This window comes from Nerophis ophidion, linkage group LG13, assembly GCF_033978795.1.
Source record: "Nerophis ophidion isolate RoL-2023_Sa linkage group LG13, RoL_Noph_v1.0, whole genome shotgun sequence".
Taxonomy (NCBI): Eukaryota; Metazoa; Chordata; class Actinopteri; order Syngnathiformes; family Syngnathidae; genus Nerophis; species Nerophis ophidion.
The window spans coordinates 15,711,228-15,726,768 of record NC_084623.1 but is presented as its reverse complement, the minus strand read 5'-3'; the positions used below and the strand labels follow the sequence as shown (position 1 = coordinate 15,726,768).

At 38.5% G+C, this 15,541-nt stretch overlaps 1 protein-coding gene and 1 long non-coding RNA gene across 4 annotated transcripts in view; one reads left to right on the top strand and one right to left on the bottom strand.

Moving 5' to 3' along the window:
* Positions 1-3,133: 3,133 nt before the first annotated feature.
* On the top strand, positions 3,134-5,686 carry LOC133564901 (uncharacterized). The gene is made up of 4 exons (XR_009809367.1): positions 3,134-3,208; positions 4,917-5,057; positions 5,159-5,354; positions 5,513-5,686. It is a non-coding gene; the product is annotated as an uncharacterized LOC133564901 (long non-coding RNA).
* Positions 5,687-6,471: 785 nt separating this feature from the next.
* hdac4 (histone deacetylase 4) overlaps positions 6,472-15,541 on the bottom strand; it is a 212,245-nt gene continuing 203,175 nt past the window's right edge. For all 3 annotated transcript variants that reach the window (XM_061918453.1, XM_061918452.1, XM_061918451.1), the window contains one exon: positions 6,472-15,019. In XM_061918453.1, the coding sequence (XP_061774437.1) occupies positions 14,980-15,019 (40 nt within the window). In that variant the 3' untranslated portion in view covers positions 6,472-14,979. The remainder of the gene's footprint in view (positions 15,020-15,541) is intronic.

The window sequence follows — 15,541 nt, the reverse complement described above, 5'->3', positions numbered from 1 at the left end:
AAAACCAAAATAAAAACGAGGACTGTTGAACTGCTTTACATGTCCACATTATTCACTACTGCCTAGCTTCTCTTGTTAAGTTTTTATTTTTACTGTTATATTTTTATCCTTATTGTTGCTTTTTATTTGTATTATTATTGCTATATTTTCTATTTTATTTCCATTTATACCCCCATTATTTACTTTTTACTATTCAAATTCGATCTCAATTCTGTACACTGCTAATGGACTTTTAACTTTCCTGAAGGAACTCTCCTGAAGGAATCAATGAAGTACTATCTATCTATCTATCTATCTATCTATCTATCTATCTATCTATCTATCTATCTATCTATCTATCTATCTATCTACCTACCTACCTACCTACCTATCTATCTATATATTAGAACAAGAACAATAACCAGAAAATTAAATCAAATCCTGCTTTTTTTCCCCCTTTGACTCCTAAATTACTGACTCGCAACTGCGAAACGGTTCTCATTGTTCACTAAAAAGTAGGGATGTATACCGAGTACCGTTTCCTAATGAGGTCGGTCCATGAGGATCCTGAATATTCTGGACTAACGATACTGCTATCGCAATTTTTTTTTCGTTCCAGCTGACTGACGCAATTATGACACGCTGTCACATTCAGTTCAGCTGCCGTTCCTATGCATTAAAATCTGCTTTGAATAACGACAAATAAAGAAGCAACACCACATACTTGGAAGTGCCTCACCTGCCTTATTTCTCACCCAAATATAAGATTGTACCAGACACTGTGCAGTGACGTAGCAAATGGTGTCCCAATTCCTAAGGAAGATTACAAAGCTTACAAAGCAAAGAGAAAGGACGAATGTCAACTACAAAATATCATGATCCGTAGTCCGGATCATGTTTTTATTATGTTCTGTTAGTTTTGTACTCTTTTAGTTCCTGTAAGAAATCTGAGTTTGTTTTAGTTACCATAGCTACTTATGATTTTCACCTGCCTCTGGTGTTCGGGATGCGCACCTGCTTCTAATCAGAGGACTATTTAAGCCTGCCTTTGCCAGTCAGTCATCCTGGCGTCATTATTGGTTTCATGCCAGTTTCATGTTTGTTCTATGCCATAGTTAATGCTATTGGTTTCATGCCACAGTTTCATGTTCGTTCTATGCCATAGTTGATGCTAGTTGTTTCATGCCACAGTTTCTTGTTTGTTTCATGCCACAGTTTTGCGCTTGCCTTCGGGTTTTTTTCTGTTTTGTACTTTGTTGATTGTTTCCTAAAATTAAATCATGTTCCTACCTGCAAGTCCTGTCCGGAGTGGCCCGTTTACCTTCCTGGGAGAACGACCCCGCAGTAAGCGAAAACCACGTTGTGACAGAAGAAAACTACTGATAGTACAGTAAACGACATTGAGTGCTTGGTGGTTGATAAATGGCGGAGGAAGGACCGACAGGTAGACTTAAGGATCATGCAGAGAAAGAACTAGAATCAGAACAGGCTGCCTAAGAAAACAGATCCAGGTCCTGTCTGGACTGAACTTCAAAAGGACCGCAACACAAATATATGCTTCCTCACAATAAATGGAAATTATAAGAAAACTGAATTTTGCAGTAGTGTGTGTGTGTGTGTGTGTGTGTGTGTGTGTGTGTGTGTGAGTTTGGACATTGTTTTAAGATGAACAGTGGAGCCAGGCAGACCGAGACGTCAGACAGTGCTAGTTTTGGCTCCATGGGAGAAACTAAATCACTCAACAGCACAAAACCCAAGTCTGCCGCTGTTATGATAACTGGCACTTCAGTGAAAAAGATTCTGGGAATAACGTGGGATGTCTTACTTACAATAAAGCACCTCACTCAAAAGTGATCATGTGTACACGAGGGTAAGCGACGTCCAGTCAGTAGTGGTATTCGGCAAAGTGGTGCGCTAACAATTAGTCCCTTTTCCCACTCGCTGTTTGTCTTTTGGATGATAAGTCCACTCACAAGGTCTTATTCTGCCACGTGCTTAGGTGAAAAAAGGTACGCAACCGCGTGGGTTCTGTCCCTCACTCGTCTATCACTGCGCGCCTTAATCCAAGATGCGCACTTTGGGTAGAGCATTAATAATGGAGACGTCAAAGAAGAAAGATGTAGGTGGGAAGCGGTGTATCGCGGCCGCCTTTAGCGACACAAACACAGCCGGTGTTTCCTTGTTTCTTTGTTTACATTCCCGAAAGATGACGGTGAAGCTTTACTATGGAACAGAGCGGTCAAGCGAACATGGTTCCCTACCACATGTCAACCGGCAGGTTTCGGTGAGAAAATGGTGGTAATAAGTCGGCTCTTACCGTAGACATGAGCGGAGAGCTTGCGTCCTCCTGCAGCTGTGACTCTCTTGCTTCCTCCCATTGGAGACACTGGCGGTCACCACACCCGTGCCCACACCCCTCCGACTGTCAGGTTGTACAGGTAAGACCATATAATCTCACTAAAACAATAGTAACACAATAAGCAGGTAAGGGATTTTCCAGATTTATCCTAGTAAATGTGTCTAATAGCATCTGAATCGCTCCCACTGCCCTCGTCTTTTTTTTTTCTAGTCCTTCACTCTCTTTAGTCATCCACAAATCTTTCATCCTCGCTCAAATTAATGGGGAAATCGTTGCTATTTTGGTCCGAATCGCTCTCGCTGCTGGTGGCCATGATTGTAAACAATGTGAGGATTTGAGGAGCTCCACAACCCGTGACGTCACGCGCACATTGTCTGCTACTTCCGGTACGAGCAAGGCTTTTTTATTAGGGACCAAAAGTTGTGAACTTTATCGTCGATGTTCTCTACTAAATCCTTTCATCAAAAATATGACAAAATCGCGAAATGATCAAGTATGACACATAGAATGGACCTGCTGTCCCCGTTTAAATAAGAAAATCTCATTTCAGTAGGCCTTTAAATGTAGGCTTTCCTTGTCAAATTTGGTTATAAATGCCTATTCTGTCATGATCCGCTGCCCAAGTCCTGATTGTTTAGTTTTTGATTCCCTTAATTCCTGTTTTGAGCACTCCTGGGCTTGTGTTCTACTTGCCATGACTGCAGATTATTTCCACCTGCCTTCGATTAGTGTTCGGGACACTCACCTGCTCCTGGGCACTAATCAGAGAGCTACTTATTCCCTGCTCTTTCTTCTGTTATGCTGTCGTCACATTTTACCGCGCAGCTCGTTCTCCCAAGATGCAGCAGGAACTCCGGAGGCAACGTGCAGGTAAGGAAATGAATTATTCCGTGTACATCAATAAAATACAAAAAGACAAAAAAGCGTGTCAATAGCGAGGTTCAGCACATGTACAAGACTCAAGAAACTTTGACTTACTGAACGTAATGTGTTGTGTAAGCAAACAAAAAAGCCAGACTGAGTGTGGCGAAAAACAGGGAATAAGTAGCTCTCTGATTAGTGCCCAGGAGCAGGTGAGCGTCCCAAACACTAATCAGAGGCAGGTGAAAACAATCTGCAATCATGGCAACTAAAACACAAACCCAAGGGTGCTCAAAACAGGAACTAAGTCAAAAACTAAACAAACATGATCCGGGCAGTGGATCATGACATATCCTTCCTTTAAAAGGGGTCATCTCATGATTTTTTTTTTCTACATTTAAAACACTTTCTTGTGGTCTATATCAGTTTTAACTATAGTTTTAATACACTTTTCCACCACTTTTGGCATTACTGACAAAATCAAACAAACAGATAAAGTCTGGAGTTTAAGTCAGAGAGAAGTTTCTTAAGCGCAAAAAATATGATTCAAATGGTGAAGACGTATTTTCATTTGTATTTTATTGACAGTATACATAAAAAACAAACATAATATTCTAATTTAATATTAATTTAGTTTGAAGTTATTCATTTTAGCACTAACAGTTCGAGATGCCACCTCAGTAGAAGCATTTAAGTCTCACCTTAAAACTCATTTGTATACTCTAGCCTTTAAATAGACTCCCTTTTTAGACCAGTTGATCTGCCGTTTCTTTTCTTTTTCTTCTATGTCCCACTCTCCCTTGTGGAAGGGGTCCGGTCCGATCCGGTGGCCATGTACTGCTTGCCTGTGTATCGGCTGGGGACATCTCTGCACTGCTGATCCGCCTCCGCTTGGGATGGTTTCCTGCTGGCTCCGCTGTGAACGGGACTCTCGCTGCTGTGTTGGATCCGCTTTGGACTGGACTCTCGCGACTGTGTTGGATCCATTATAGATTGAACTTTCACAGTATCATGTTAGACCCGCTCGACATCCATTGCTTTCCTCCTCTCCAAGGTTCTCATAGTCATCATTGTCACCGATGTCCCACTGGGTGTGAGTTTTCCTTGCCCTTATGTGGGCCTACCGAGGATGTCATAGTGGTTTGTGCAGCCCTTTGAGACACTAGTGATTTAGGGCTATATAAGAAAACATTGATTGATTGATTGATATTTATTTTCATTATATTTTATGAGATCATCTTTTGCAGGTAAATTTGATTGGTAATTATTTTTGTAATCAACCTGACTTAAGCCTTGATAATAATCTTTATGATTCACTAATGCTTTGTTATCGTTTGACACGTTTTTTTCTGTCAAACTAAGTAGGTTATATACTTGATTCTCTTTAGACTCAACCCCTTATCTCCATTTAAGCCACATTTAAATCAGTGTGGGTGGCGCTGGGAGTAAGAATGTAGTGTCTTTTCCAAGGACACAACGGCAGTGACTAGAATGGTGGAACCCGGAACCGAACCTGAAACCCTCAAGTTGTTGGCATGGCCATTCTACCAACTGAGCTGTGCTGCCTCTTTATACCACGATACAACAGGACATTACACTGTCAATTAGTGGTGGAGGAAGAGTATTAACATCACATGTTGGATTCAAGATGGCTGAAAACACATCCAAAAGTTCAGATGATAACTTTTTTTGGTTTTAACCTCAATGGCTTCCATAGAGTCCAGACTCCTGCCGCCTCTCATTCAGGCTGCAGGCAATCTGAAATCAACACACCTGACGCTGATAAAGACTCCACTCCCTTCATAAGCCAGCGCGTCCTGCGTTGCATTGCCAGAACGTAGCTACCTGTCCCAGTAATGTAAGCCGACACATCTCTAGCATGTTTAATATGTGTTCGCTCTCTCTGCGTTTGCCCTCCTCTGTGCCCATCGTCTTGTGTCCTGTGTTGTCATCCCGCAGCGTTTCCCTATGTCCTGGTTTCGAGTTCTGTGTCCCATCTCCCTTGATCCCCTCTGGACTCCCTGCTGTCTTCCTGGATCTTGACCTCCCGCCTGGACACGGACCTTGACCTCTCGCTTGCCCACGGACCTCCGAGCTTGCCTTGCCCTCTCTGGACTTCCACCTCTCGCTCAACACGTACCTTCAACAACTCCTGGTAACACTCAGTTAAACAGAACACACTATACTTATTTGGATTAATTACACACTCCACTTCCTTGTGTTTAATGAACATGTTTGAAACTATCGACGCCCCTTTGTCAGTGCCGTCTCCTTTCCATAGTACTGTCACACTACCTACTTTTTCTCTTACAGGCAACAGAGGCTGGAATAAGTCCAGCGCCCCACAAAGCCAACGTACTTAAAGTTTGGATGCAGTGTATACCACACATAATAATATTATAAAAGAAACTTCCCCCCCAAAAAAAACGATCAGATCTGTTTTTGTCATTTCAAATGAAAGACCTGGAAACATCCACTGAGATGATTCATAGGACCATATTGCTATTTTGTATTAACTATATAAAAATGTAAATGTTATATAGTATTATTGAGTTGTGACATATTTGTTTTCACAATCAGTCATCACCATGACAACCTTATGATCACAAGACAACCATTTCCTGCATTGATACAGATAGAATAATTATGTATATATTATCATCATAACTTTATGCTTAAGGGCCGTTGATATAAATTATTGTCAATTGTACTGAAGTGGTATTTTTCTATCTGTGCAAGGACAAAAACTTCTTCTCTGAGAGGTTGCCCCAGCCGCAGATGTTATCTTGTTTGTGTTGAAAACAAAGTTTTGTTGTACTTGTTGCAATGACAATAAAGACCTACCTACCAAGCCCACTAACAGTCAAGGACTTCAAGGACCTCAACGCAAATAAGACGACAGCACGCAAACGAAGCAGAGACAAGGCGAAATCACAAGGCCCCAGCACAGTCCGTCACGTATTGTGCGTCTTGGACTTGCTTTGCATAATATGTGACCACCCTTTTTAGAGGCCGCCTCAGTGATGTTGACTGTGGAACTCCTGAATAAATAGAGGGACGCGGGAGCTGAACCTTAGAGCATAGGGCAAGACTGTGACTAAGTGTTCAGCTCCATGCGTTCTCCTCATGAGCTAAATTGAACTCTGTCTCTGCATGGTTCCTTGCTTCTTGTCTGATTAATAGATGTCATCAGTGTTTGAACCTGACATATACTGATATTGATATTCAAAGTGTTCTATCATTTTCTATAATACCAAGAATGAGAGGTCGAGTTTGAGAATTTTAAAATTCCAATTTAATCTCATGTTTCTTGAATTACTAAAATGTAACATGTGCCATATAAAATGCATTTTCTTCTACAATTGAATCTACAGACCAAAAAAAAAGACCAGAACATTTGGAAAAAAGTACAAATATGTGCATGGATATGTGAAGCAGATCGGCGGGCAAACGGCAGTTAAAGACGTGGTGCCGCAGGAATGGAAAAGTCCAAAAAGTTGTCATCACTGACCAAAAAGACAGCTGATAAAAAGCACAATGGAACAACAAACTGTAACCAAGGACAGCAAATGGTGCATTCAGTAACACCCTACACGTAAGAACGCATTCATATTGTTCAAGAATATAATCATTTCTTTTCATATATATATATATGTATTTATAACTCTACTATGAACAGACAGTAAATACACAATTGTATACAAAGTAGAAACAATTCCCACAAAAGCCCTCGGTCCAGAACAGCATGTTTTATCTAAACCCTCATCTGTAGTGAAGCATGTCAGCAATGTAACAAACAAGGCAACAAAATATACAACATGTTAAAAAACAAACAGCAAAGTCACCACGTCCGCGCAAAGATGGCGAGCCATGGAACGGGATTCAACCGGAAGTCCTTTGTGGTGAGCATGTGGCAGGAATATTGAGGGCGTTCAAAAGCAAAGCAAGTAACTCAATTCACAATTTTTTAAATAATTAATTAATGAGACAGCCATGTAGGAGAGAAAGTAGCTGCCCAAAAAATGCAATCTTCAGAATCTAGTGAGAAAAGATCAATTTGTTAACATCTCTAATGTCATACTCATAATTAAAAAATATTATTATCTTCAATATTTAAAAAAACGTAATAATGATAAACAGGTGGTCCTGGTTTGAGGTTTTTTTTTGTGGTTATCAATGCACTACCAAAAATGTAGGTCTGCCAAAATGATCGTGTTAATGCAGATTAATCGAGTGTTTCTTCACCATAGGGTACGTGAGATTTTTTTTTAAATATTCTAAAAATAGCAGCAATCCAAAAATCCTTTATAAATTTATTTATTGAATAATACTTCAACAAAATATGAATGTAAGTTCATAAACTGTGAAAATAAATTCAACAATGCAATATTCAGTGTTGACAGCTAGATTTTTCGTGAACATGTTCCATGAATATTAGTTATGTTTGAAATATTCTTTTTTTGTGAAAAAATGTATAGAATTAAGTTCATGAATCCAGATGGATCTCAATTCAAATCCCCAAAGAGGGCACTTTAAGTTGATGATTACTTCTATGTGTAGAAATCTTTATTTATAATTTAGTTATATTTGTATCTTTTTTTCCAAATAGTTCAAGAAAGACCACTACAAATGAGCAATATTTTGCAATGTTATACAATTTAATAAATCAGAAACTGATAACATTGTGCTGTATTTTACTTCTTAATCTCTTTTTTTCAACCATAAATGCTATGCTCTGATTAGGGGGTACTTGAATTAAAAAAATGTTCACAGGGGGTACATCACTGAAAAAAGTTTGAGAACAATTGCCATAGAGGTACAAAGTTGTAATACACTTTTCCACCACTTGAGGCAGTAAAGACAATCTCAAACTAACGGAAGAAGTCTAGAGCTATAGGGGTACTTTACTTTTTTGGGAATTTTGCATCCATTTTCTACTGCTTATTCCCTTTCGGGGTCTCGGGGGGCGCTGGCGCCTATCTCAGCTACAATCGGGCGGAAGGCGGGGTACACCCTGGACAAGTCGCCACCTAATTGCAGGGCCAACACAGATAGACAGACAGACAACATTCACACTCACATTCACACACTAGGGCCAATTTTAATGCATTGTTCACAATTATTATGAATAACATGACAATAACGTAACGTAATGTCCATAAAAATAATTAATTAATAAACCTGACTCTCACATTATCGCAAATAATTCAATAACTGTACCTACTTGGCATCCATTGTTGCCCCACATCTGTGGCCCCTTCACAAGGTTTATTATTTTCCCCATTTGGGCTTTAGGAGATTTCCCCTGCCCGAAATTTCTTTATATTACTCATTACTAGAAAAAACATTGTTTTTCTGAACACTGGTCGCGACCATCATTAAGGACAGTGTTTTTCAACCACTGTACCGTGACATATTGTTTGGTGATTAAGTAATTTCACCTACTTGGGTTAAAAATATTTTATGCAAACCAGTAATTATATTCCACAAATAATGTGCCGTTTTTGAGTATCTGTACTGTCTGGAGCTCAGCATATCGGTAGGTGGCAGCAGGTAGCTAATTGCTTTATAGATGTCGGGAACAGGGTTTGTCCTGATCAAATATGCGGGAGGCAGTGTGCAGGTAAAAAGATTTCTAATGCTTAAACCAAAAATAAAAAAGGCAAGTGCCGTTAAGGAAAGGCATTGAAGCTTAAGGATGGCTATGCAAAAAGAAATTTAAAGGCCTACTGAAACCCACTACTACCGACCACGCAGTCTGATAGTTTATATATCAATGATGAAATATTAACATTGCAACACATGCCAATACGGCCTTTTTAGTTTACTAAATTACAATTTTTAATTTCCCGGGAGTTTCGTCTTGAAAACGTCGTGTAATGATGACGTGTGCGCAAGACATCATGGGTTTTTAGGAAGTATGAGCGCTGCACACACACACAGCTAAAAGTCGTCTGCTTTAACGGCATAATCACACAGTATTTTGGAGATCTGTGTTGCTGAATCTTTTGCAATTTGTTCAATTAATATTGGAGAAGTCACAGTGGAAAGATGGAGTTGGGAAGCTTTAGCCTTTAGCCACACAAACACACGGTGATTCCTTGTTTAAAATTCCTGGAGGTGAAACGTTACTGTGGATCAGAGGGCGGTCAAGCCAGCATGAATCAAGACGGAATGTCAACCAGCAGGTTTCGGTTAGAAAATTGTGGCTAAAAAGTCGCTTCTTACCGGAGAAAAGCTGAGCTTGTTCCGTCCATAGCTGCCGTCGACTCCCCTGAGACACTGCGCGTCACGACACCCGTGGAGACACCCTTCCGACTATCAGGTACTATTTAACTCACTAAAACACTAGCAACACAATAAAAAGATAAGGGATTTCCCAGAATTATCCTAGTAAATGTGTCTAAAAACATCGGAATACGTCCCAATCGCGTTTTTTTTCTTTTTTCTAATCCGTCGCTATCAATATTCTCAAACACAAATCTTTCATCCTCGCTCAAATTAATGGGGTAATTGTCGTTTTCTCGGTCCGAATAGCACTTTTTGTTGGAGGCTCCCATTATAAACAATGTGAATATGTTAGGAGCCATCAAACATGTGACATCATCGTCTGCGACTTACGGTAGAGGCAGGGCTTTTCTCCAGTTGCGAACTTTATCGTGGATGTTCTCTACTAAATCCTTTCAGCAAAAATATGGCAATATCGCGAAATGATCAAATATGACACATAGAATGGACCTGCTATCCTCGTTTGAATAGGAAAATCTCATTTCAGTAGGCCTTTAAACTGAACTGTCTGTAAAGTAAACAAAAACAGAATGCTGGACGACAGCAAAGACTTACGGTGTGTGGAGCAGACGGCGTCCACAAAGTGCATCCGTACATGTCAATCAATACCAAAATAGGAGCGCAAGACAAGAACTAAAACCCTACACACAGGAAACCAGTGTAAACCTACTATAAGACAAGAGCTATAGTGATGCATAGGTGGATATGGTTTAAATTCATATCCAACAATTGCGAGAACAACTTTTTATTGTCAATATCGGCTGCTGAGTATCATTTTTTTAATGTTTTCTTCTCGCCGGTGTGCCTCAGGATTTTTTCAATGGAAAAAATTGTGCCTTGGCTCGGAAAAGGTTTAAAAAGACTGATTAAGGATAAGGATCATTCACCATGTCCAAGGATATGTGTCTATGGAAGCAACAGTAATAATTAAGCAGTGTAGTGGTCTAATTAGTTAATTAAAAAGGTTGCTAGTATCTCGGCTGGAAGAGAGGAATTAACGCTGCATCCCAAAGAGACGTAAGTGGATTCATGGGAGTGAGTTTTCTAATGGGTTGACTGAGATTGTAATTATTTAGTTTGATTTTTTTTCTCTGTATTTTAACACGTCGTAGGAAAAACATAGCAACTTCAGGACCACCTGTACTATTACTAATACTATTTACTGATTGGTTGAGGAAAAAATCACACGGTCCTACTGCCTGAATATAATGCAACATAGGGAGGGGGGAAAAAAGGAGTACAAACATTGGAAATGTGAACTGCATAGAAGTGCACACACCTGCCACATGCTCTCACACCTGACATTTGGGGAGCAGATGTGCAGGCAGCTGTGGCCTTTTTGCAACCCCTCTGGAAAGACCCAGGCGGTAAGGTCATTGTTGTTGTGGAAACAATGTTGTCAAAGAGAGAAGGCTTCCAAATATGTCTAGTGGAGAGATATTCCTGTAAAAAGTGACATTCTACACCAGGGGTGTCAAACGTACGGCCAGTGGGGCGGATCAGGCTAACAAACAGGTTTGCGGAGTATAAAAATGAGCCAAAATTTTGGAATGAAAGAAACTGCTGTTTTAACTGTGTCCACTAGATGTCGCGATAGCAATTATTTGTAAAAAAAAAAACACATGAGGATAATGAGCAAAATACATAAATAACATCCTGTAATTGGATTTTGATATTATTTTCGGTAACACTTTAGTATGGAGATCATATTCACCATTAAATAGTTGAGTATTAAAGTAACAAATACTTAATATAGAGTTTTTTTGACACTAGGGGAACATAAAAGGGTTAGGGTTAGGGTTACTAATAACCAAAAATTCTGAGGTTATTGACTGAAGACTCTTAGTTAATGGCTTACAGGTTGTATTATAAGACCATGCAGAATAAGGTATTAATAAGTACTTAATAATGACTAATTAAGAGCCAATATGTTACAAATTTGCATGTTGATAAGCAACTAATTAATGGTGAATATGTGTTCCCCATACTAAAGTTTTACCTTATTTTTTTATCTTGATAAATTGAAAATTAACACTAATGAGTTGACTGATAAACATTATCACGTAATTTATTCTGAAAGTATAAATAGCGACAAATAAAGACATAACACAATTATTCAAGAGTTATCTGGACACTATGGGACCATAAAAGGGTTAGGGTTAGGGTTACTAATAAACAATAATTCTGAGGTTTTTAAGGGAAGACTCTTAGATAATGGCTTACTAGTTGTATAATAAGGCCAAGCAGAATAAGGCAATAATAAGTACTTAATAATGACTAATTAAGAGCCAAAATGTTACTAATTTGCATGTTGATAAGCAACTAATTAATGGTGACTATGTGTTCCCGATTCCAAAGTCTTACCTGATTTTTTTATCTTAATAGATTGAAAATTAACACCAATGAGTTGACTGATGAACATTATCACGTAATTTATTCAGAAAGTATAAATAACGACCAATAAAGATATAATACAATTATTCAAGAGTTATTTGGACACTAGGGGAACATGAAAGGGTTAGGGTTACTAATAAGCAATAATTCTGGGCTTATTAAGGGAAGACTCTTAGCTAATGGCTTACTGGTTGTAAAATAAGGCTATATAGAACAAGGCATTAGTAAGTACTTAATAATGACTAATTAAGAGCCGATATGTTACTAATTTGCATGTTGATAAGCAACTAATTAATGGTGAATATGTGTTTCCCATACTTAAGTGCTACCTTATTTTTTTATCTTGATAAATTGAAAATGAACACCAATGAGTTGACTGATGAACATTATCACGTAATTTATTGAAAAAGTATAAATAACAACAAATAAAGATGAAATAGAATTATTTAACAGTTATTTGGACACTAAGGGAACATATAAGACGGGGGTTAACAACCGCACTAGAGGTTCTCTGGAGCTTTTTCAAAAATGTATGAAAAATGGAAAAAGATGAAGGGAAAAAATATATTTTTTGTTTTAATATGGTTTCTGTAGGAGGACAAACATGACACAAGTCTCCCTAAATGTTACAAAGCACACTGTTTGTATTAAACATGCTTCACTGATTCGAATATTTGGCGAGCGCCGTTTTGTCCTACTAATATTGGCGGTCTTTGAACTCACCGTGGTTTGTTTACATGTACAACTTTCTCCTACTTTCTAGGACGTGTTTTATGCCACTTCTTTGTCCGTCTCATTTTGTCAACCAAACTTTTAATGTTGTGCGTAAAAGCACAAAGGTGAGTTTTGTTGACTTGTTTGGAAAACTAATCGGGCATATTTGGTCACTGCATGACTGCAAGCTAATAGTTGCTAACATTCTATTTCGGCTAGCTATATGTACACATTGCCTCACTATGCCTCATTTATAGCTATATTTGAGCTCATTTAGTTTCCTTTAAGTCCTCTTAATTCAATTTATATCTCATGACACACTATCTGTATGTAATATGGCTTTTAGATTTGTTTCGCGGCTCCAGACAGATTTGTTTTTGTATTTTTGGCCCAATATGGCTCTTTCAACATTTTGGGTTGCCGACACCTGATATAAGAGTTAGGGTTAGGGTTATTCATAAGCAATAATTCTCAGTTTTTTGAGGGAAGACTCTTACTTAATGGCTTACTGGTTGTAAAATAAGGCCAAATAGAACAAGGCATTAATAAGTACTTAATAATGACTAATTAAGAGCCAATATGTTACTAGTTTGCATGTTAATAAGCAACTAATTAATGGTGAATATGTGTTGCCCATACTAAAGTTTTACCTTATTTTCTTATCTTGATAAATTGAAAATTAACACCAATGAGTTGACTGATGAACATTATCACGTAATTTATTCAGAAAGTATAAATAACGACCAATAAAGATATAATAAAATTATTCAAGAGTTATTTGGACACTAGGGGAACATATAAGGGTTAGGGTTACTAATAAGCAATAATTCTGAGGTTATTAAGGGAAGCTACTTAGTTAATGAGTTACTGGTTTTATAATAAGGCCATGCAGAATAAGGCATTAATAAGTACTTAATAATGACCAATTAAGAGCCAATATGTTACTAATTTGCATGTTGATAAGCAACTAATTAAAGGTGAATATGTGTTCCCCATACTAAAGTTTACCTTTTTTTTAGTTTGATGGATTGAAAATTAACACAAATTAGTTGTCTGATGACCATTATCACGTAATTTATTCAAAAAGTATAAATAACGACCAATAAAGACAGAATACGATTATTCAAGAGATATTTGGACACTATATAAGGGTTAGGGTTAGGGTTACTAATAAGCAATAATTCTGAGTTTTTTGAGGGACGACTCTTACTTAATGGCTTACCGGTTGTAAAATAAGGCTATATAGAACAAGGCATTAATAAGTACTTAATAATGACCAATTAAGAGCCAATATGTTACTAATTTGCATGTTGATAAGCAACTAATTAATGGTGAATATGTGTTCCCCAATACTAATGTTTTACCTTTTTTTTCAATCTTTATACATTTAAAATGAACACAAATGAGTTGACTGATGAACATTAACACTCAATTTATTCAGAAAGTATAGATAACGACAAATAAAGAATTAGAATTAGAATACTGTTAACCGCAACATCTAAGTGTAAAAAAAACCCAACAACTTTATGATTTCTACATTTCCAGAATGTGCTTGTTCTATTTTTAAACAAGTATTGAAGTTGTATTTATTTTTAAAGTATCGTGCTGTGATTTTACCAGCCCGGCCCACTTTGGAGTAGATTTTTCTCCCATCTAAAAAAGTTTGACACCCCTGTTCTACACAATGCAAAGACAGCATCGCCGTTTTCACAGGTCCGACAGTGCACGCTACGCCACCTCCTCCCGAATGTACAATCTCGAGGCTGAAATGGACGATTCTTCCCTTCTGAAGTGAGACACAAATAGAAATAAAAGAAAAGATAACAGGCCGTGCTGTGGTGCATGAAACATGCCAGGTCTTTGCACCGACGTGCACGTCTTAGGCATGGGTGTAGTCGGACTGGGAGACCCCCTTGTATCGAGCCTGTTTTAAGGCATACTGTAGTTCTTCAACAAACTATTCAAACTCTCCGTACTCGTTGGAGAACAACAAAAACAAAGGCACGCACGCAAATGTTTTCTCCGTCACATTGGATTGGGAAAATCTCAGATTGAAAAAAAACAGAGCATGGATGGTTCTTGACGCAGGATCACGATCTTAATACCATCGGATCGTGCCTGACGGATGGAAATATGTAACAAAGTGGAACGCGGATTGCACGTGTTTCATTTGAAAATGCACAATGAATGACCGAGTGTGAATTGGTTGAGTCCTCTACTACTTCATCCTCAATTCACGGTAGAACGAGAAATCGTTCTATTCATATTCGGTCTTCTTCGCCATCGTGACGACATCTCGATTCGACAAGAGCACAGGTGTGGAAGTGGCAATAAAAGAATTGTCATACACAAAAGTCTCGGTGCTCGGACATCGACAAGGCCTCTTACTGGGGGGCTTCCTCCTCCATTGGTTCCTCTTGAGTCCTGAGAAAGAGAAACATATTTCAATATAATTCTGTTTTACAGTATGTGACTATAGACATACAGTGGGGCAAAAAAGTATTTAGTCAGCCACCGATTGCGCAAGTTCTCCCACTTAAAATGATGACAGAGGTCTGTAATTTTCATCATAGGTACACTTCAACTGTGAGAGACAGAATGTGAAAAAAAAATCCAGGAATTCCCATTTTAGGAATTTTAAAGAGTTTATTTGTAAATTATGGTGGAAAATAAGTATTTGGTCAACCATTCAAAGCTCTCACTGATGGAAGGAGGTTTTGGCTCAAAATCTCACGATACATGGCCCCATTCATTCTTTCCTTAACACGGATCAATCGTCCTGTCCCCTTAGCAGAAAAACAGCCCCAAAGCATGATGTTTCCACCCCCATGCTTCACAGTAGGTGTGGTGTTCTTGGGATGAAACTCAGTATTCTTCTTCCTCCAAACACGACGAGTTGAGTTTATACCAAAATGGATACATGGATGATACAGCAGAGGATTGGGA